Genomic DNA, 24,323 nt, shown 5'->3' with positions numbered 1-24,323 from the left:
TTAGTCGATATTCTGATTCTAACATTCTGAACTATTTCCATCATATGAACTGAGATATACAAATTCGACTTCTTCCGACCAACCCAATCACAAATCATGTGTATATATTCTACAATTAAGAAGATCAACAGAGACTACAAAATACTCAAGTATATTGCCAATATTTACTAACTTCGTCGATTCATGGCCTGATATGTTTCTATGTTAAGTACTTCATCATTCCATGTAATACTTCGTGCAGGCGAAATTTCCATTTCCATGTGATTTACTCGAGAACCATTCAAAGACATTGGGACAAGCCCTCGATCAGATGCATATCCCGGGGTACTGGAACTAGTCGGAGAATCCTCAACTTGCCTTTTCTTGACCCGCCTTTTGGCCTCATCTTCCTTCTCATCAGCAAATGTGAGGAATGTGTGGAGACGAGATGATCGTGATGTGGTACCACTCAAATCTTCCTCCTCAGGCGGGTTCCGCTGATTAATGAACTGCACCATCATACGTCCAAAGTAGACTATTAGGGAAACAACACAAGCTAAGCTGATGATAAGGAAGAGACCCCAGAAGCTTCTCAGCTCTAGCCTGTCGACTGTAAGCTGAGTATCCTGTGAACTGCAAGCACCACTTCGTAATAGCCACTTGTCGTGGATCCTTTGTAAATCACCGTTTTCTGATAGTTTCAGGATTGCTGTCGACATGTCTGTCGCCAATGGTGAGTCTCGTGGAAATGCCTGCAAAAAATCCAATATTAGACGGAAATGTTTACGTCTGTCTTATAAAATGTTTCGGTAGCTGGGAAAGAAACTTACAAATCCCCAACCATTTTTAGTGAACTCTTGACCCACGACACTAAATTGGCATCTCGTAGACAGGAAAAGTTCCATGTACGCGCTCTTATCTACCAGTGCAGCGATTCCACCATTTTTAGGACCTTTCAATAGGGCTTCAGCACAATCTTCTTCAGACTTCAGAGAAATAAGATGGGACGCGGGAACTTTGAGCTCGTCTTTTAGATAATCATAAGCATAAGACCCATCTCGATATCCTATAGGTTCATCGCTTGCTATCAAACTATGTATATCTTTTACAGGAGAAGAAAGTTGTTGGACAGTCAGCATGGAAGTCAGACTAGCAGTGTAGCTAGAGTTGATTATCAAAACTACAAATAACCATATGATGAGCACAAGGCGACCCAACGTGCTCACGGTATTCTCCCCTGCATAACCGAAAACACACATGCATCATAAGCCTAATTTTTCATGTTCTACCACAAAACTTGTGTTTACAAACATATTCGCTAAACGGAAATTCATTACTTACTGTGAGCAAAGAACCAAGTTGAACAACTGAACCTGCAATTGAACATATGAAAATGGGAGTTAGTCTGATACCCTGTATATGGAAAGAAAACCTAGACATGCTAAGAAAAAACATACCATAAAATTGTCGCAATTTGCTTTTTTGGTGGACCACGGAATTCATCATTAAGCCGGTGCTCGAGAATCCAAACAACACAACCCACAACGATGAAAAATGCAGCGGTTATGCCCCACATCATTGGACTAAATGGTCTCATAAACGCCCAAGCGTTTGTATGTTGGGCCTTAACATTGGCTACAACAACTAAACCTGACTCGATATATGGCTGAGTAAAGTCTGCCTTCATGGTTCTGCTAGTAGTAATTGCAACATCCCCAATCACGGCATCAAACACCTATAATTAAGTAATTAACAATGATAAAACAACACTCATTTCATTTATTGATGCATGCTGAACACATATGAACAGTTTATACTTACCCCTGCACTAAGGTTATCAACAAGGTCATTGATGTTTGGATCATTAGTCCCGTTGCCAAACGGAACCAATTTATATGGAAGAGCATATGGCAGCAAATTCACAGCAGACGTGAATACATCTAAGCAAAAGCCTGAGAATGAATCAGTTCGTGGTGAATATGAAACAAACTCACGATAAACAACTCGTCTTGGAACTCCAATCCTTAGAAGCTTGCCATTTGTAGGGTAAGCCCATCCGCGAGGCATATCTGTAGTTTGTCCAGGCCAAATTACACTAAATAACCGTGGACTTGAAGTTGTTTGATTGGATGGTTTAGAGGACAAAACTTCCGGGGCTTGAATTGTAAGGCCGGAGGAGTTAGACCAATATCCTATGGTATTATGCCCGGTCCCTGCTATGTTGAGTATATCAAAAGCGGGATTGATCAGGTTCCTATCCGAATCAAATCGAATCTGGCCTGTCAACCCTGTCATGTTCGTACGAAGTATGTTGGATAAAAACTCGTCTCCTCCATCAAACATATTCATTGTATCAAGATGTAAGTTACTCCTTGGCAACTCACTTAACATCAGATTATTAGAGAATGATATGTTATTTCCTTGCTTGAAGAATTCATCCAAGGCACGGGCAAGAATCCAAACGGTATCATAAGCGTATAGACCATAAGTGTTCAATCCAAATGAGGCACTACTATTCTCTTTTCTGACTAAATCACTCCACCGAGACATGAAGTCTGTTTTGGCTTGTGACTGTGGAGTGTGCATACGCAAGGTTAGTAGCCCTTGGATGTCACTCGTTGCACTGGAAGAAAGCGGAGAATAAGTATCTATGACATCAGTGAGCCAACTGGTAGCAATCCACACATAACCACTATCTAGCAATTGAAGAGAGTTAGCGACATTAAGCACTTCCATCCCTAGGGTACCGTAAGTATGAAGAACAAGAATCCTAGATTCTTGCATGCTCACCTGAAACAATACTTGCATAATTTCTTCTCGACTAGCATCAGGGTTCATGATTGCTTTATAGCTTATACTACACTGCTTCGCTTCTAACTTATCGCCTAAAGAAGCTATCCCATTTCTACCATAATCGTCATCATTATAAATGACTGTCACCTGCCTCCATCCAAAGTAATAAACTATTTCTGCTATAGCTGTCATTTGGAAAAGATCACTCTGGACCATTCTTACAAAGTAAGGGTACTGAAGGGACGTAAGAGTCGGGTCTGAGGCTGCATAAGAGACCAAAGGGACCTGAAGACCACCTGCAAGGAGAGCAACCATGTGCGCGAGCACAGACGACTCTGGGCCTATGATTGCCACTACATCTTTCTCCATAAGCCTCATTGCTGCAAAAATAAATAGGGAGCAACAACAATAGCAAGCAATACTTCAGAAATTATACTACCAAGTATAAAACCAAAACTCATACCGCAAATTCTCATATGAGACAGCCTCATGATTGATTACATATTCACATTATCATGACATTGACCGATATTACAAGGTAGTCATTATACCACAAATTCTCATATGAGGTCATATAAGACCGTCTCTTGATAAGATTGTAACGAGATTGACCCATATTACAAGGTAAGTATTCATCAACTTTGGTGGTTTAACATGTTTGTTTACCTTTGATTAAAATACCCTCACAAAGAAGAAAAGATAAACAAATGAATAGGATACAGGGATTATATGAGTAATGTGTGAGACTACTTGAACTTGAGCCGAAATAGTCAAAATATGCATATTTTTCACACTCGGACATTGGCATGACACCTGAACACATCATTCTAAGCCAAAATATGCATATTTTTCATAAAAATAGTTCATCCATGTCTTACTCTTGGACACGCACCTTTGTCAGATACTTCTAAACGAGTCCGAGTATAACATAAGCTACAAATCAAAACTAGAAAGGCCAAAATTAACAAAAACATAATAACAAAATGTGAAAAATTACCCTCAACAAATCCAAGGAATCCACTAAACTTGCTATCTTGAATTGAGACATTCAATTTAGTACCATGAAGAACATCTGGAGAAGAATTAATATCATCAACTGCAGCTTGAATTGCAACTCTTACAACTCTACCAATGGCAGATTTAGAAGAAGAAATTGCTCCAATATTCACTAATTTAGGTCTTAATGAAGAATTAGTATCACCATTTGTTAAATTAAACACCCCATCTTTCATAATTAATCCCATTAACAAGAAAATTCTCAATACCCTTAATAATATCATCTTAAAAACCCAATTCTTAAATTTAAAACCAAGTTCTTAATTTGTAAAAAAGACAATTTTTTTTGTTAAATTTGCTAATTTCTTTAAAAACCCAATTCTTAAATTGGTAAGAAAATGTTAAATTATGAAACCAAGTTCTTAATTTGTTAAAAATACAGAAAATTTGTTGAATTTTACTAATTCCTTAGAAAACCCATCTCTTAAATTGGCAAGGAAATGCTAAAACTTAAGAAACCAAGTTCATAATTTGTTAAAAAGATACAAATTTGTTGAATTTAAGGAAACACATGTAGAAAGCTTCAAACTTTACACTTGAAACAACATTAATATTAACAAAAAAGAAAAATAGAATCACTTTTGCTCAAAGACAAGACAGCTTAAGCTAGATTTCCTGTAGATTCTTAGCAAAAAAAAGGTAGGAAAAAAGCTGCAATTAGAACAATAACTTGCAAGAAAACCCAAAATGTGATGCTCAAGTAAATAACTTTTGATAATTAAAGATTAAACAAGTGAAGAAGATGCTAAATTAGATTTAATTAGGGTAATTAGGAGGACCCAGATTGAGATTAAGGGTAATGATTAGGGAATTGAAGATAATTAAAGAAGATTGTCTTGATGTTTTACTGTTTACAGTATGTATTGCAGAAAGTATGGAGTGCATTTTTGGGTAGTAGAATGTCTGATGATGTAGAATTTTTAGACTTGTATGTCTTGACTTTTATTTAGCTTGTTTTTCTTGCTTTTAATAATTTTATCATTTAGTTGATTTCATGTGATGGCATAAGATATTTAAAAATCTTATGCAAATTCTTGTTCAAGATGGACATATCAGTGTTGAAATTGAAATGAAAATAAAATTGTTTCACAAGAAAAAAAAGATGGTGAGTGAAAAATTGATCACCTTTTCTTGCTAATGACAAAAAAAAGTAGCAACTACCTTTCTGTTCTACCTTTATTTAAATTGGTTATGAGACGTCTCAGACTGAAACGAGAAAAAGGAACATACATCGGAGGTATTACCTCCAACTTTTTTGTTTTTGAGCATATATCTATATTTTTTGAGCTTATTTCCACAAACTTTATTTGTTTTTGAGTATATGTATGTTTTTTTTGAGCTTATTAAAATTTATAAGTTAGATTTTAATTTTTTTCCGTCAAAACTCAAATTTTACTAAACTTATATGTAATGTTTTTGAGTATTATTGCAATTTTTTAGAGTTTAATGTTTAAGTAAATAAACTCAAAAAAATTATATTAAAACTCAAAATTTTTAAAATAAAGCTCAAAACAATTATTATAATGCTCAGAAACTATGAATTGGTGGTAATACATCAGATGTATAATCCACTTACTGGACTGAAACGGACGTGCTTGTCTGTATTTGTTAAATTACAAGCAAGTTTTATTGGCAAAGGATGAAGAATGTCAATAATTCATTATAAAAAACAAACAATTAGAGGACCATTCATTATTTGTATGTTTTCGCCTTCCAATGATATCTTATTATATGTAGGTTTTCCATTTGAGTTAGTATCTTTTATCATTAGTTTTACAAAAGATATAATTGGAGATAAGTCTTTTATGGAGTGCTTACTTTTAAATTAGTGGAGTATTTCTTAGTTCATACAACGATTTTCAAATAAGATATATTATTATAATTATAGGTATGTTAAATGTTTTATGATACTAAATTAGGAAATATCTATTCCCTTCATTTATATATGTTCCTCTCATTTACCTTTTTAGACATATATAAACTACAAACTATATATTTCATAATATAATTTTTACATAGTTACATTTGTTATAAAAAGATCTTCCATAAAAGTTATTTTCAACCAATAATTATAATATATAAGTAGATATAATTGGAGATAAGTCTTTTATGGAGTGCTTACTTTTAAATTAATGGAGTATTTCTTAGTTCATACAACGATTTTCAAATAAGATTTAGTATTATAATTATAGGTATGCTAAATGTTTTATGATACTAAATTAGGAAATATCTATTCCCTCCATTTTTTTTGAATTAAACCCGAAGGTTTAAGTAGTAATATTAATAGAATCAATACCAACTACATCAGCAATCTCCAACGGAAAGGAATCCAACCAACTACGAGAACCTAATGTCCATGGTCTCAAATGAGCCAGCTCATGAGCGACCTTATTAAAATCCCTACGCACCCAATTAAACGAAATACTATCGAAAAAATTACACAAAGCATAAATGTCATTATAAATTAAATAAATACTACTACGTCCCTTCCGTTGCTTCTGAAGATCGTGGATAACTGTCGAGCAATCGCCCTCCAAAATAACTCTTGAATTATTCATTCGTCTTGCCTCCTTAAGACCATACAGAATAGCAGCTGCTTCAGCTTCCGCCGGATCCATCTCAACCATTCCCTGCTCCACCGCACACCATACAACCTCTCCCCTCTCATCCCGACACACAGCACCCAACCCGACTGTAACATTCCGGTTGATGTTGTGAATGTCTTGATATTGGATTTTATAATGGATAATATGTTACGGAGCTAGCAGCGTTTGTGGATAGTAGTTGGTGGTGTTGGGAGTTGGTGTTGAGAGAGAATATGATGTAGCTGATACGATATCGTGAGACATGTTGTGGAGGTAAGTATAGTTGGTGGAGTTGGTGTTAAGAGTTCATGTGTTATAGGGTGAGGTTTTGTTTTGAGTCTTAGTTGCGTTGTTGTGTCTTAGTCAAGTTGGTAGGTTTGTTTTTATGTATGGGTTGAACTTCGGGGACGAAGTTCTTTTTAAGGAGGGACGAAGACTGTAATACTACGGTTTTATGAGCCTCTGGGTACTCTATCGAGTGGGCCTTACTCTGTCGAGTAAGGGTGTTTTGCTTTTTAAAATAGTTTATGACCTGTAGGGTACTTGATCGAGTAGCCTCGGTACTCGATCGAGTAGGCGGCACTCGATCGAGTACGTCAGTTACTCGATCGAGTAGCCCGGTTTACGGGTAATGTTTTGACGAGTTTTATTAATAATGCGGGAATGATATATAAGGCTTTCGTCACTTTTCTCAAAACACTTTTACAACCTAAAAACCTTCAAGAGAAGATTAGAAGTTACGTTGAATCATCCTCGCCGCATTATTAGCAAATCCCGGAGCTAGAGTGTCGGATCCTGTCGTTCTTTACATCTTTGTGATCCTTGCGTCGAGGGTAAGATCTACGTACCGAATTTGTTATATTTAATTAAGTTTCGTTAAACCCTAATTTTGGGATTAGGGGTTTTCTATGTTTATGTTGATGTGGTAGTAATTGTATGATTATGTGTATAGGAGAAGGGTTCGTAGAGGAAAGGTTTTGAGACAGCTGCTAGATCGTCTGATGTTTGTGTTGCATTCCAGGTAGGGTTTCCCTACTCAGTATTAGTCCCATAATGCATTGTTGGTGTTTTGTGATTGTTGAATATTATCGTATTCGTATTGTGACGGTTGTTGGTTTTGATTGCTGTTTAATGGTTGTGATTGTTTGTCTCTGGTTCTCGAGATGCGTTCTCGGCTGAGTGGAGTCACTTGCGGGAGTGGCTTCACGCCCTAGTTTCGTCCTCCGTGGAACCCGCCACGGGAGGGGATGTGCACATTAATGGGACAGGGTTATCGCTCGGTATGATGAGCGGGGATTTGGTGGGTACGGCTGCGGTCCCCCACTGGTAGGGCTGGTCCAGTGGACAGTCGGTGACGGAGATTGATTGGAGTGGGTGTGATTGTGTGTGTGACCGTTTGAGCTGTATTGTTTGTTGTGTTGTTGGATTATATAAATTGTGTGATTAGTACTGACCCCGTTTAAATGTTTTAAAAACTGTGGTGATCCATTCGGGGGTGGTGAGCGGTTATTGAGCGGTATGATCGACGCGTATGGGATAGCCGGGATGAGTCATCACGTGGCGGTTAGAAGTCTTCATTTGTGTCGACGATGTTTTATAGCTTTGATAGTTTTAGCAGTAGACCGTCTGAGAATCTTGTATTTCTTTTTATCAGTTTTGGAGTTGCTATGTAATCACTTTAAACATTATTTACTTTTAAGTATGTTTCGTTATTGTCTTATGATTATCATTGCCTCGGAAAACCGAGATGGTAGCACTTCCATGCCTTAAGTGGTCCTGGTAAGGCACTTGGAGTATGGGGGTGTTACACCGACACCAACACCAGCTATCACAGCGGCATCAATATTCACCTTCATCACCTCACCCATTGGCCTCTTCCAACATCCCCCGACCTCCACCGCACCACAAGCCCTCCCCTCCCCCAAGCCTCCACTATCCGCCATTTCACAAATTAAGTCCCTCACCCTTCGTACAACCAAGTCCGCTCTCCACTCTCCATCTTCGAAAATAGCCTTATTCCTCCTCTCCCAAATAGCCCAGCAACCAGTCATAAACTCCACCTGCTCTTCCACCTCCATCTCCCTCATAGCAACCTCGACCTAATCCCTAACCCTTGCAAAACCCGAACTTGATGGCAGTTCGAGATCCAGGGCATCCCATACACCCCCAACCCAGCCACAATCTCGAACAACATGTAAACAAGACTCCACACAATCCCCACAACGTACACACTCCCCTGCAACCGACCCCATCCTCAACGAAATATTGCCTCTAGTAGCAATGGCCTCATTACACAACTGCCAAAAAAACACTTTGATCCTTGGTAATACTGGAGCCTTCCAAACTTTATTCCAAAGCCACCCATCAGAAGAGTAGCTCGACGCTCCTTCCAACTCCCCATCTTGCTTGACCATAAGCCTATATGCCGAACGAACTGAGTAATTCCCATCGCGCTCTCCACCCCAATACCACACATCTGGAGTCAACTGCTCACACACCCTCATTTTAAGAATACGCTCAGCCTCAAACGGGAGAAACAACTCCCCTACCAACTCCGCGTTCCATCCCCTACTCCCCTCCACCAGAAGATCTGCAACCCGTAGCCCTGGATCAGCCCCCCCTCCCCCCCGCGACGATATGATCTTCCCCGAAAGTGTGCCAGCCACCCACGGATCCCTCCATACCATAGTAGACACCCCATCCCCCACCCTACGCCGCAGCCCCAAACCTAACACCGACCGAGCTTCATAAATACTTCTCCAGGAATAACTCGGGTTATTGCCCAACGTTGCTTCTAAAAATGAAGTAGAATGAAAGTACTTACCTTTAAGCAACCGCGTCATCAAACTACTCTCATCCGTGAGTAACCGCCAAGCCTGCTTCCCTAACATTGCACTATTAAACTTCACATAATCACGAAACCCCAATCCCCCTCTACACTTTGGCAAACAAAGTTTCTTCCAAGCCACCCAAGGAATCTTCCTCCTACCATTCTCAGTCCCCCACCAGAACCGCGAAACAAGAGACCTCATCTCACTACAGAAATTAGCCGGAATCCGAAAAACACTCATCGCATAAGTAGGTATAGCTTGGGCTACAGCCTTTATAAGCACCTCCTTACCCGCCTTACTGAGCAACGAACCCTTCCAACCCTGTAACTTCTTACTTAGCTTATCGCGGATCAGATCCGTAAGACCTTTCTTAGACCTCCCTAAAACCGTAGGCAACCCCAGATACCGTTCCTAACACACCACCTGCCGCACCCCTGACACTCCACCGATCAATTGTCTCCTCGCAGGGCTAGTCCCACGACTGAAAGAGACGGTAGTCTTTGGCAGACTCACCAATTGCCCCGAAACCTGTTGATACCTATCAAGTATTCTCATAACCTCTCTTGCTTCAGACTCCTTAGCTTTGACAAATATAATACTATCGTCTGAGAAGAATAAATGCGACACACTCGGAGCCTGTGAAGCGATCTTAATTCCATGTATCGAACCCACCTCAACCGCCCTTCTCAGCATACCTGACATCACCTCAGCACACAATATAAACAAATATGGTGACAGTGGATCTCCTTGCCGGAGACCTCTAGATGGCGAAAAAGGATCGGACCTCCACCCATTAACCAACACCGAGTATCTAACCGACCTAACACACCGCATGACCGTGCCTACCCATCCTTCATGAAAACCCATTCGAAGCAACACGGCCTCCAAAAAATCCCACTCCACCTGATCATACGCCGTCGCCATATCAAGTTTCAAAGCCAAATGTCCCCCACTACTCCTTTTATTCTTCATATGATGAAAAAGTTCAAAAGCGACCAAGATATTATCACTAATAAGCCTCCCAGGAGTAAAAGCACTTTGATTTTCCGACACAATATCACCTAGAAACTGCTTCACCCTATTGGCTAGGACTTTCGACACCAACTTATAAAGCACATTACATAGACTAATCGGCCTAAAATTCGACATTTTATCAGGAGCCTTCTTTTTCGGAATAAGGACAATAGTGGTATCATTCAATCCAGGCGGTAAAGAGGCGCCATTAAGAATGTTTAACACTAACCTGATCACCGCATAACCCACAATGTGCCAGTATGTCTGATAAAAAAGGCCGTTCATACCGTCTGGACCTGGCGCCTTCAACGGATGCATCTGATTCAGCGCAAAGAGCACCTCCTCCCCTGTATAAGCCGCAGCCAATCCTGCATTCATCTCCTCCGTAACCCGCCCTCTAACTACACCTAGTATATCATCGTATCCCACTGGAGAATCCGACTCAAAAAGACCTCGAAAATAGGCGATAGCACAGCGCGAGACAGCCTCAGTCCCCTCAAACACCCTCCCCTGCTCGTCACACACCTTAGAAATAAAATTCTTCTGCTTCCGTCCATTAGCTATTTTATGAAAGAAACTAGAATTCCTATCCCCATCTCGCAACCAAATCGCTCGAGACCTCTGCCTCCAAAATAGCTCCTCTTGCCGCAACAAATTCGCAATTTCCGCAACCACCTGCTTCCTCTCACGAACCCTTCCCACACTCATATCCCCTTCATTAAGCACCTTCAGCCTCTCCCTCTTTTTTACTAGAGTTTTAAGGATCTTACCAATACTAACCCCCTTCCAAGCAACTAACTCCCTCGTACACCTTGCAATGTTCTCCAATAGGTCACCATCCCCATTCCCCCATCCATGCCGAATTGCATCCTCACACCCCTCTTCTCCTACCCATATATGCTCAAAACGGAAAATCTTCTCCCTCCTTCCATCCTGCCCCATACGGCCATCCCCCACAACTTTAATCGGGGAATGATCATACCATTCTCTACTAAGGTGATATAGTCTAGCATATGGGAACAGATCAAACCATGCCTCATTAGCCATAGCTCTATCAATACGAGACTGTCTATTATCCTCACCGACCTGTCCATTGTCAAAAGTAAACTCATAACCTTCTAAAGGAATGTCACGAATACCAGCCTCATCCACAGCATCACGAAAATTATTCATCTGCCACTGCGCCCTCGACCCCCCTTTCATCTCAGTAGAATACAGAACTTCATTGAAATCCTCCATACATAACCAAGGACCATCCCCCTCCTCCGCCAAAACTCTCAGCAGCTGCCACGAAAGATGCCTATCTTGCACAGCCGGCCACCCATAAAAGCCAGTCACACGGCAGGACACCCCATTAAACTCGACGTCAAAGTCCATGAAATGGACCGAAGCCACCCGCATTACACACGACATCCCACCTCTTCATAAAAAAGAAAGCCCGCCAGAACGACCCACACTATCTACTGCCACCCCATCATACCCCTCTATTCTATTAATAATCCTATACATTTCACGACTACTCAATTTCGTCTCATACAGAAAAATCATAGCCAGGGCCTCCCGTCGGATAAGGTTCCGAAGCCCGCCTACTGCATCGGGGTTGCCCAGCCCCCTGCAGTTAAGGCTCAACCAATTCATTGGGCCCGGCGGGGTTGATAGCCATCAACCTCCGCCTCAGATATCAACACATCCCTGTGTAAAGCTACCCTCTTTGTACCGCCATCCTGACTATTCTCCTCCCGCCCTCGCTTATTAAATTCATTGACCAGACTTTGCTCACACGATAAGGAAAGAGCACTAGTCCCTGCATTCACCTCACGTTCAATTCTTGTCCAACCCCGACCCCCACTCTTCAGCCTCTCCACATTACACTGAACCCCGACTCCCTTCTCCCTAGATATGCACCCACCATCGCCTTTCCCTACACTCTTCGCCCCCTCCTCCCCGACAACACCAATTAATTCAACCCTATCATCCTCCCTCAACAGACCCGCCATACTCCACTCCCCAGACTCCTCTTGTTCACCACCAGGAAGTCCCCCACCTACTTGTCCAGCACGCCTCGCCCCAAACCCGTCATCCTCCACAACCTCCAAAACACTACGAACCACCGTTTCTCCTGACCCATCCTTTTTCTTTCCTCCCCCCGACAGCGTAAACTTTTGTAATTTTTCAATCATCGCATGTTCATCCCGCTTGTACTCCTCCTCAAACTCAGGACGTAAGTCTCGCGCTGTTTTCCTCCCTTCTACGACTCCCACCGAACCACCTTTTCTCGGTGGTGCTCTCATCCCATCCCCATACTGCAACTCATCCTCCTCATACAGACCATTCTCACAATCCTTAACCCCATGCCCCAACACCCCACACCCATAACAGAATAACGGCAGTCTCTCATACTTCACCGCAAATTTATCCACACTACCACTCGGCATCCTTACTTCAACCTCAGCTTTAAGGGCCTTACGAACATCATGTAGCACACGTACACGCACCATCCTATCCAATTCTGGAGCTTCAACCTCCTCTCTCGCAATATACTTTCCTAATTGCGCCCCAAGCTTTCTCAAATTCCCTTCATTGGTACGCCCCCGTAAAGGGAGATCATAAATACATGCCCACAAAGGTAACTGATGCAGCGGAGTATCCGTAATTTTCCCATCAGCATAAGGCTCATTAAAACACCAGACGAATTTATCGAAGTGCCAAGGCTGCCCCTCCATCACTTTGATTTTATCCCTTTCGTCCTCAAACTTGAAAACAAATTAAACAGCTGCTTCTTCGCATCCACCATACTACCCATAACCTTACCTCTCGAGTTCCACAACCTGAGCATAGTATCTACAGCAGCACGCCCATTCACGGCTTTCGAAGCCCAAATCTTCCCTACCAAAATTAGCTCTGGCCGCACCTCCTGCTCCACCACGCTCTCGACCTCCCATTCAAACACCGTATCATCCCCTCCCCCGACATTGCCCAGAACCTCCTTCCCTTTCCTAGTACCCATCACGACGCCAAAATTCCAAAAAACACAAACCAAACCGAAAAAGAAAGCAGAAACCCTAGTAATACGAAACCCTAACGCACGAACCCTTCCCCGCAACAAACACGAGCACACAAGCAGCGAAGTACGAAACAAAGAAGAACGAAACAACGAAAAAGACCTACTTACGAAGATTAAGAGCAACAAGAACCTACGAGCACCGTAGATGGATGCCTTGAGCAAGAAGGAAGAGACAGAGATTTAACAAAGACAGACCTCTCTCACAGAAACCCTAGAGAGACTTTTTAAAATCATTTTATTCCCTCCATTTATATATGTTTCTCTCATTTACCTTTTTAGACATATATAAACTACAAACTATATATTTCATAATATAATTTTTACATAGTTACATTTGTTATAAAAAGATCTTCCATAAAAGTTATTTTCAACCAATAATTATAATATATAAGTAGATAAAACGATGGTCAAAGTGTGACCGATAAAACCGTGTAATATATGAGAACATGTATAAATGAGAGAACATGTGTAAATATAATGAGTATTACGCATGATGTTATTTTTCATAATGCTCCATCCATTTTTCTGTTTTGTTCTCAATTCTCTAATATATGTGAGGAGTATTTTAATAAAATTGAAAGAAAACAGAAAAATGGAGGGAGTATTATCTACCACACGAAAATTCTTGTTATACTTGTTACTTTCAATCATCTATAGATTTCCTTCTGACGAGACGGGTTTGAATAGAACAGTGGCGGCTATGACGGGGGTGCAGGGGATTCACCCGCACCCCCTTCGTAAAAAATAAATACAAACTTGATTAGTAAATGAGCATATAAATTATGTTGGTCTAGTGGTTTGTGATATGTTTTCTCACGTTGATGGTCATGGGTTCAATCCTCCAATTGAGCAAATTTTTTAAATGTTCTCTCACCATACATTTTGCTCAATTAAATAAGATTTTTTAATGTATAACTCGATTTTTCGTTGTAAAAAAATTTTACGCACCCCCATCTATCGAATCCTAGAATCGCCCCTGGAATAGAATGATTCCCTATTTTAGAAACTATTCCGCGTAATAAGGAATTCGTTTTTTGTAAACTGATGGTTAAAAATTCCATATCTATGGATAAAGCTCCTTGTTTTGCACAAATTCTCATTTTTGACGAATAAAATCCGTCACAAGCTTGTGAGATAAAAGGGCAAGTAAGAGCGACAAGTGGTAGAAAATTGTGAGGGGTTACAAGCTTATGATCGTCACAAGCAAGACGGACTATATTGGTTTTATTTCGCGGGTATTGGTTTGAATATTTGACCCAAATTTCACAATTTTTTTAGAAAAAATAATTAAAAATTAAAGAGATTATAAAGGGAGGCAGGTCAGCGTAGTTGTCCCTAATAATTGTCGTGATGTGAATAATTAATCTGTAAAGTCTGACAGCATCTAAGATGTTGGAACACCAAATCAATGAAAAAAGCAGTTGCTGAAGTCTTTTCACTCTTTTGTATTTGGAATCATGCACGTTATTTTTTTATATTAGAATATTACAATCGTATTCTAGTGCTTTAGTCTACTCCCTCTCATCCAAATCAAAGGTTATATTTGATTTTTTTGACATTATTTATGATTGTAGAGAATCTTTATATTATTAGTAATGTATACGAAAAAACATACTCATGCGAGAACTTATTTAATTCATCGTCATGAATGATATAAGAATATCAAGTTTTTATAAATTTCAATAATGTGTAACTAAAGATATTTACGTCGCAAAACGCGCCTCGGCAAGTGTAATAAAGTCAAATGTAATCTTTGGTTTGAATGGGATGGAATATTTTATAGGGAGTAACTCAATAAGTCTGGCTTAATTAAGATAGAGAATACGTCTTAAATCTTAATAAAACGAATCAAATAACTCAAACTTAGTATTTCATCCCCTCAAATGAATTTCATACGAGGACGTTTTACAGAGTCCTCCTTCTGTCCCGGTCAATTGTTAACATTTAAGGCCGTTTGATTTAACAAACGGAAAGGAAATGGAAACAAAAAAAAGGAATGAAGAGGAAAGGAATAGAATTACCCCAAATTCATGCCTGTTTGGTTGCTTAGGAAAAGGACATATATAAACCTCAACCTACCAAACCCCCTCCCACCCTGACCGACGCCACTGTCAGCCACACGCTCAACAAACGCCAACACTTTGTCGAGCCGCCGCATCTCCGTAGTTGGCCGCCCCTTCCCTATTCGAAATCTCACACCACCCGCATAGTAACCACCACCCAAAAATCTAAAAGAACCTTCCCCCACCCAGAAATCATTCCCCCCTATGGTATTTCCATGGGTGGGGGAGGTAATTTCGTGTGTGGGGAAGGTTCTCTTCGATTTTTGCGTGGTGGTTATTATGCGGGTGGTGTGAGATTTCGAATAGGGAAGACGACGGTTTCCACAACTGGTAGGGTGGTGGTAGCTCCGGCGATGGCATGGTAGGAGAGTCGCCAGTGTGGTGGCGGTTGCATTGGAGGGTCAATGTAGTGATAGTTGGTGGCGTGGTGGCAACGGTAGGTGGTGATAATGGATGGTTATGGTGAGTGAGGAAAAAAGAATGGGTACCCTATGGGGGTTGTTATGGGCAAAATTCACATTTTTATATCGGTACACGTGGCAAGCAGCGAGTGGACAATCAAGGCTTGGGAGGATCAATACCGTGGACGAATATGAGTCATATGATGGTTTAAGGGAAGATGCAAGTGGGATATTAAAACAAGCGCAGTCAAAGAGGTTAAGGGTCAACTCACCTACTTCCTATTTTTGGGCGACTGGACCTAGAAGTCGGGAAACAAATTCTAGAGGAGCCTGATTCTGGAAGAGCGAGCTTGATTCTGAAAGAGCCTCATTCCGGAGGATCCTGACTCTAGAGGAGCCTGGTTCTAGAGTGACTCGACTCTAGAGGAGCCTGATTCCGGAGGAGCCTGATTCTAGAGTGACTCGACTCTAGAGGAGCTTGATTCTAGAGGAGCCTGATTCCGGAGGAGCCTGACTATGGAGGAGCCTGAGGAAACGACACTCTAGAGGAAGCAGTAGTATTAGAGGAATAAAGATTAGCAATAAATGGAGGAGATTTACAACACACTTAATTGACACGTGGCAGGCACCGGTTGGTGGAGATCAAATAAAAGGGGATTGATGACTCGGCAAACGTAGGACCATAAGATCAGAATAAAGAAAGCACACTTGAATGATAGTAAAAGGGGGCAGTCAAAGAAGAAAAAGTCAGCACATTTAATTCCTAAAAATCAGGTAACTGACCCCTAAAAAATTGGTAACGGCTTCTGGGAGCTGACCCGGAGGAACCTGGAGGAGTCAAACCCTAGGAGGATTAAATTATCAAAGGGGGAAAAGATCACTAAAAAAGCCATTCCATCGGAGCATAACACACAACAACAAGTCCACAATATCTTCGTCCCGAGAAATATTTCCGTCAATTACTAGAGTAAACATCATTGTATTTCCTTACTTGCTAAAATATTCCGATCATAGTGCTAATATTGGCGGGATTCCGACTCCCCCCGCGGTTGTTCCCACACCGGGTTTTCCGCGTCACCAAAAACTCCTTGCGTCGATCTTTCTTTTGTTGTCTTTTACTTTAGTTTACACCGTGGTTCCTTGAATCTTTCGTAGTTATAGACGATCACTTTGACTCACCAATCTAAACAACTAACCGTTAAATTTTTACCAAACAATTTGGCGCCCACCATGGGGCATAGTGATCATTCTCTATAACCTAATTTCGCAAGCGCAATTTTATTCATTGCCATGTCTGGAGCCAGTTCGAATCCGTCCAGCACCCAGGGAGCACCCCCTCAACCTTCTGGTGGAAGGCCTCTTCCAGCATCCACCGGACCAGTCACTACGTCACCAGCAGCCAGCCAGATGGTCCCCGTCAGCGTGTCTTCCAAAGCCATGCCACCACCTTTCAAGCCACCGCAGGTATCTAAAGCATCAGCAGCACCCAGTGTGACGGAATCTAGCAGGGAGAGCGGCCCCAGCAGGAGTGAAGTCCTTACTAGGACCCAGATCCAGGAGGCAGCATCAGGAGGAATTCCCAAGAAATCAGGAGCCTCGCCATCAGATCCAATGCGAGTGGTGCTAGAAGGAATGGATACCCTGCACCGGGCCATTGAAAGCTTGAGGAAGGACAATCAGGATCTCAGGAACCAGATCGCAATGATGGCACAGGCTAGGCCAGCATCTGCTCCACTACCTCCACCTTCTAAGGCCCCAGTTTCAGCCACCAGTGGAGGATTTTTCCGGCAGATTTCGTCAGAACTGGTCACCAGATTGGATCTCGAAAAAGTACCACCCAGAAGAGCCATCGAGCCCAGCGGATTAGGGTTCTTGTATTTTGATCGGCCACCCAGACTGCAGCAGACTCCAGGTAGTACTTTATCTAATAGCTTGCCAGGGACTAACTTGCAATCTCTTGCAGGAACACCCGTCCAGCAGGCGACAAGATGTAATCCAGGATCCAGCACTAACGTGATGAATCCAGCAAGCTGTCATTTCTCTGGAGGAACCTGGCTTGGAGGAACCTCCTCTCAGCAGGCATCAGAATGCCATCCATGAACCATTATTCACACCACACCTTTGGCGAGTCAAACAAGCAATCAGTTCCCAGGAGGAACCTGGTTCGGAGGTACAGCTATTGGCTCGTTTCCGCCTCCCTCTAACCCTCTTGCAGGAACAGGTAGCTTACTGGAGCAGCAGTACCAGGAGTTAAGGGACCTGATGTACAGGATTCCAGGCGTAGCACGACCCCTAGAGAAGGCAGTACGCAATAGCTACGCAGACTCCCCTTTTGTGGATGACATAGCCCTCGTTGGTGTCCCCAAAGGATGCGTACCACCAACCATGACACTCTATGACGGGACCACGGATCCTCTCGATCACATCAACCATTACAAGCAGAAGATGATGGTGATAAACGCAACAGGGTCCCTGAAGGAAGCTTGTATGTGCAAAGGGTTCGGGTCCACGTTGTCTGGAGCAGCCTTGCAGTGGTTCGTCAGCCTGCCCAACAAGAGCATAACCTGCTTCGCCGACTTAGTCAACACCTTCCACCAGCAGTTCGCTAGTAGCCGAAAACCAGAAAAACAAACCAGCGACCTGTATCAGATAGTACAAGGATCCGAGGAGTCTACCCGAGATTTTCTGAACAGGTTCAACAGGGAGAAGGTGGCAATTCCCCAGTGCGACATAGCCACAACTATAGAAGCCTTCCGCCAAGGGCTCCACCAGGACTCAGACTTATATAAAGACTTAACCAAGTATCCATGCACTACCTTCGAGGAAGTACAAATGAAGGCAATCGCTGTTATGCGGTTGGAGGAAGACTCAGGGCCTAGGAAGGGCTACCTATGGTGCTGACCATACATCTAGAAAGGCTCTTGTGGCAAACCAGACTCGGGAGAACCATTGTTCCTATATCTACCAGTAACTGAGGTGGAAGCCAGTGCAGTAGTGGTACGACAGCAGGAAGAAGCTCAACATGCATTATACTATGTCAGTAAGTATCTGTTACCTGCAGAGACCAGGGTACCAAGAGGGGACCTAATCGTTCAAGCTTGAAGAGTCCCTGAAAGTCAAGCACCTGAAACTAGACAGATCCCCGGTTGCGGACCAGAATCTGGGGCCAGACACTCTCATTACCCTGGGGGCAACATCCAAGCCAGGACCAGTATTTCTGTAGATCCAATAGATAATCATGCTAGCTGGCAGATCCATCAGACGACTCTGCTTCCAGAATAACATTCCGATAGAACAATTTCCGGAGGATCAACAAGGAGGTGAGGTATTCAGTAGTTGGTTGTTCGTTATCTTGCATTGTGATCCTTGGCAGGGTAGAGATCCATGGTCTGGGGGCAGTGCATGTCGTTGAACCATCAATGAGTCCGAACAGCCTGGGGATCTAGAAGATATGCAGCAACCAGAATACTAAAACAACAAATTCTCACAAGTGCTTCCTCAAATAAATAAAAAATGATATACTTGCAATCAGTCAGGGTCCTAAAGCTGCCACAACAAAGAGTATCCAATGATGAGTAGTCCTACAACAAGCAGATAAAATGAAATAACTGGAAGAAAAAACTTGCAAACAGTAGCTACAAGAATAGGGGCATTCTGCAACCTGCTTGGAACATAACTAGTTATTGCTCAACAAGAGAAAGGTGATCAGGAGCCATGCTGTTTTGCATGCCCTCCACAGCAAAGTTGAGCAAGACATGCAGGGGGCAAGAGCCTCCCCAACAATTCGCCCAACAGACTGCATATTTTGGTACATAGTCTGCCAGATGGAACTCCGCCAGATTCCAGGTTTCAGGCTTTATCGCCAGCACCTCTCAACTTTTAAGACGACATATGTTGGTACACAGTCTACCAGATACAACTCTGCCAGTGAAGCGTGGGCCTATGGCTGAGTACCCATAGATCGGACGAACGAGGCTCATGTAGTACTCAGCACCCACGCAAGCGGGCCCCCTCTAAACATAGTAGGCAATTGAATCCTAGAGCCTCCAATCAACGAAGGCCGGCAACAAAACAACGAAAAAAGGTGCACGCACGATAAAACAAAAGTACGTCAGAAAACGGCAGAATACAAAACAAAAGTACGCCAGAAACGGCAGAATACAAAACAAACGATAGAAAACTCGCGACATTATAACACACGCTCAAACGTGATCATTCTCACGACACATTGATAGACATTGCATTCAAAGCATTTAAAGGTCACAACGTGTCTAGCCACCATATAGAGTGGATCATGCATTAGTATATCGTCGCATACACCTATGTTGCATCACTGACATTTTTCAGGTACCAGGTGCATACTAACTGCAGGATCAAGTTCTGCTCGAGGTTCTCACTGCCAGAATCACCCTTGACATTCAGAGGCAGAATGGTAAAGTCAGGAGGAGGCTGGTCCCAACGGGACCCTGCATCCACCAGTTCCGTCCGCTGGACCCAACGTCCATCAGCATCCTTCAGCATCTACTGGCTCGGCCAACATCCATAGGCTTTCATGAGCAGGACTCAGCGTCCATCGGCGTCTACCAGCTGGAATCCATAGGTCGATATCTATAAAGCATCTACTTGCTGCTACTTCCGGAGAAGGAGAATCGTAGAGAGCCTGGAAGAAGATCCTGTAGGAGGCAGCTTTGCCTACCTGTCAACCTCACTCTACTGAGAATCTACCAGCATCGCTCCGCCTGGGTACTTACATAGCCTTACTTCCAAACCAACAAAAACAAAGAGACCCGGAAATCAGTCTGCCAGAGCAATACACTATGGTCTAGCAAGAGCGAGCAGATTAGACTACCAGGGGCCTGGAGTAAAAATCTCGAGAACAAGTCTGGGTATAGAGAGGGGGTTCAGAACTAATCCCGGTGTATCCAGCAGACAGCTATTTGTTCTAAGAAAATGACGACCACATCTAGAACCTGAAAGACTAATTTCCCTCCTCATCTTGAGGCTGAGGAGGAAAATTGGGGGCAATTGTTGTTTGGGCTAAAAATAGCATAATAAAGAAGGCCCACTTAATAAAGAAAAAGACTATGAAAAAAGTGATGAGGAGGAAGGAAGCCCGCGGTTGGAGAAAAGGGAAACGGGCTTAAGGAAGATTAGGAGCCCATCATAGGAGGCGTCCGCATTAAGGAAAGGAGTGTCAGGGAGAATTTAGGGAGAAGTTAGGGAGATCAGAGAGAATTGGCAAGGGAGTCCGGGTTTGGAAATAGTCCATATGGAAATTATATTCCCTTTCCATATTCGAGGTAGGACATATCTTGGGTTCTTACCCTATAAATAGCCAAAGAAGCAAATCAAGAATTCATTCATTGAACACCCGCATTTATACATCAACACTCAAGATCACATCTCAACATATAATATACGTTCGTCCAAGACCTTGCAGTCCTGACGCCTAGGGCCAGCAGGATTAGCTTTGTGCCGTAATTGTAATCATCCACCTATTCATATAGTGCAATACTTGGCAGGGTACCGTCCCTCCCGCGGTTGTTCCCACATTGGGTTTTCCGCGTCACCAAATCTCACGTGTTAATTTACATTACGCACTTTATTCTTCTATTTATTTATTTACATACGAACGAACATACTTCCAACCAACGAATATAGACTACATTGACCCTAATTAATCGACTTGGGTAAAAATACCTAAACAGTTTGGCGCCCACCGTGGGGCCTTGTGGTCGTCAATCGTTGATATTCTAGATATACAATGGAAAAGCAAGCATCTGAAGCCATGTCAGGGAGCAGGCAACCATCGCCACCACCACCGTCTACCCAAAATCCAACATCAACAGTGGCCACGCAGGCTCCCGGACATACCTCAAGAATCATACCGACAACAAAAGCCTCTCTACCTCCCAGGACTCATTTGCCGTGACCCGTGCCGGGTCGGATAAGGGAACAAAGCAAGTTCGAGCATCACTCCGCCACCTAGTCCCACACAAATCTTGCTCACTGGCGTGGAAAATCTTCAGAAAGCTATGGAAAACATGAGAGAAGACCAACGGAGAACAGATACTGAAGCAAGGAGGGGAGACAGAGAGCTCTGGGCACAGATTGATATCTGAAAAATGATCATGTCACAAAGAAGTGGGACGGTGAAGGAAGATCTCCTTCGATAGATCCGACACGGGGAGTATCGGCAGTGCAGATACCAAATTTGAACTAATAACAAGATTGGATTTGGCTACGATCGATCGGATGGAAGAATAACCTCACGAGGGTTAGGATACCTCACACCAGATAGCTGGCAGCCGGCTAACTGCATAGGGATACAAACAGGTGGCCTCCTCGTCAGCAGCCCCGCAACAATCGAGCAGACACCCGTAGCAGGATCCGAGTCAAACCAGCAAGTGAACTGGCAGCAGGGGACAATCGTTACTACAACCCCTTTAGCCGGAACCTATCGTAACCTTCAAGAACCCGGATCCGGAGGAAATATGCAGACGGTGACAGACGGACCCCGACTCAAACCAAGATAACCAATCGCAGATTGAGCTAAAAGAGATCCGAGCAGGGTCCCTGTGGCTACCACCCCCACTCGAGAAAGCAGCTCTAGACAGTTACGCCGATTCACCATTCGTGGACACCATATCCATCACAACCATGCCAAAGGGATTCACAAATCCAAATATGCCTCTCTTCGATGGCACAGCAGACCCATTTGATCATATCAGCCAGTATAAGCAGAAAATGATGACGGTAATAATGACTATAGGGCAAGTTAAGGAGGCTGCGCATGTGCAAAGGATTCGGGTCCACCCTAACAGACAAAGCACTTCGATGGTTTGTCACCGCCCAACAGTCGATATCTATATTTGCCGAATTGGTGAACGCATTTACTCAGCGATTCGCAAGCAGCAGAAAGCCACGAAGCACGCGGGGAGACCGTACAGAATCGTCCGGGGGTAAGGGGAGAGAGCATTGGAGAATACAATACTAGATTCAACAATGAGAAGGTGGCAGTACGAGAATGTGATGTCTCAACAGCAGTAGAAGCCTTCAGAAGAGGCCTCCACCACGACTCCGACCTATACAAGCAGTTAACCATGCATCCATGCCATAGTTTTGAAGTAGTACAGGAGAAGGCAGCTGCCGCAATCAGGTTGGAGGAAGATGTCTTAGCGAGCGACTTGCTAAGCACGCCAAGTATCTCCGAGACCTCCCGTGGAGAAGTCGGGAAGAAAGCAAACCACCAAAGAAGAAGGATGAGAGGTACGGACCATACGGGAGGGGAGTCAACAGAATCGAAGAAAATCGGCTACTCCCCACTCGGCGAATGATTCACCACAGAATCAGAGGAATCTTGAAGGCACTCAGGGAGATGGGAGATGGAGTCAGGTGGCCCAACCCACCAGTAGGAGAGCAAGCATGGAGGAAGGACAGCAAGAAGAAGTGTGAATTCCACCGGGATATTGGGCACAACAGTGAGGATTGCCACACATTACGAAGAGAGATTAAGCGCCTGTACGAACAGGGAAAGCTGAGCCACCTATTACCACGTGGGAGCAAGCAGCAAGATAAGGTAGGCTCCGCCAAGCCGGCAGACCCACCCACATGCACCAAAATCATAAACGTGATAACAGGCGGCTCAGACTTGAGCGGACTGACATATTCAGCAGCTAAGAGACGTGCTACAGAGACCAAAGGAGATAGGCCAGCCAATTCGTGCAGAATTTCTCACAGTGACCTGCCAGCGGTCAGCTTTGATGAAGGAGATACATACGATGAGCGAGAACATCATGACGCACTGATTATCACCTTATCAATGGCCAATTGCACAGTTAGAAAGGTCTTGGTAGATACAGGAAGCTCGGTCAACTTAATCATGCTGAAAACTATAGAAAACATGGGATTCAGCAAGAAGGATTTACAGAAGAAGACTATTCCACTAGTAGGCTTCAGTGGAAAAACAGCCAGCTCGCTAGGGGAGATAGTCATCCCAACCTATGTGGGGGGATTCAACAAGCAAGTCAGGTACCTGGTTATAGATGGCCCCTCTACTTACAACGTCATCTTAGGAAGACCATGGTTGCACCAGATGAAAGCAGTCCCCTCAACATACCACCAGTGCATAAAATTCCCCAATCCATGGGGAGTAGAGACAGTAAGAGGAGATCAGGAGGAAGCTAAAGGGTGCTATAAGAAGGCACTCAAGTGCACTGCCAGCCCCCCCGCATAGCAATTACAGAAGCAGCCTATCCAGGACGAATACATCGAACCTCCAGCAGAAGAGCTGGATCAAATCAAATCGGATAAGCCGCACCGTAACGCAACCGTGCTCATTGGAGCAGGATGTACAGGAAGCTTAAGACAGCAGCTAGTCAAGTTCTTACAGGATAACATGGATTGTTTTGCATGGTCACACGATGACATGACAGGAATAGATCCGTCCATTATAACACATAAGCTTAGTGTGGACCCAAAGTGTAAGCCCGTCCAACAGAGAAGAAGGAAGTTTACAGCGGAGAGAAATAAGGTAA

The 24,323-nt window shown here is 43.2% G+C and overlaps 3 protein-coding genes across 3 annotated transcripts; 1 reads left to right on the top strand and 2 right to left on the bottom strand.

Annotated features, from left to right (window-relative positions):
- Positions 1 to 59: 59 nt before the first annotated feature.
- LOC141642232 (glutamate receptor 3.6-like) lies at positions 60 to 4,812 on the bottom strand. The gene is made up of 6 exons (XM_074450956.1): positions 3,770 to 4,812; positions 1,801 to 3,152; positions 1,437 to 1,714; positions 1,321 to 1,352; positions 810 to 1,216; positions 60 to 731 (listed from the first exon to the last, which is right to left on the bottom strand). The coding sequence occupies exons 1-6, from the start codon at positions 4,050 to 4,052 to the stop codon at positions 168 to 170; spliced, it is 2,916 nt and encodes a 971-aa protein (XP_074307057.1). The 5' UTR covers positions 4,053 to 4,812; the 3' UTR covers positions 60 to 167.
- Positions 4,813 to 6,095: 1,283 nt separating this feature from the next.
- Positions 6,096 to 8,500, bottom strand: LOC141633615 (uncharacterized). Its single transcript, XM_074446049.1, has 2 exons — positions 8,224 to 8,500; positions 6,096 to 6,520 (listed from the first exon to the last, which is right to left on the bottom strand). The coding sequence occupies exons 1-2, from the start codon at positions 8,498 to 8,500 to the stop codon at positions 6,096 to 6,098; spliced, it is 702 nt and encodes a 233-aa protein (XP_074302150.1).
- Positions 8,501 to 18,048: 9,548 nt separating this feature from the next.
- LOC141633583 (uncharacterized) lies at positions 18,049 to 18,687 on the top strand. The gene has a single exon (XM_074446027.1). The coding sequence runs from the start codon at positions 18,049 to 18,051 to the stop codon at positions 18,685 to 18,687; it is 639 nt and encodes a 212-aa protein (XP_074302128.1).
- The last annotated feature ends 5,636 nt before the right edge of the window (positions 18,688 to 24,323 follow it).

Source organism: Silene latifolia, chromosome 2 (assembly GCF_048544455.1).
Source record: "Silene latifolia isolate original U9 population chromosome 2, ASM4854445v1, whole genome shotgun sequence".
Lineage (NCBI taxonomy): Eukaryota > Viridiplantae > Streptophyta > Magnoliopsida > Caryophyllales > Caryophyllaceae > Silene > Silene latifolia.
The sequence above is the reverse complement of the archived record's forward strand: the minus strand, read 5'-3'. Positions and strand labels throughout refer to the sequence as shown.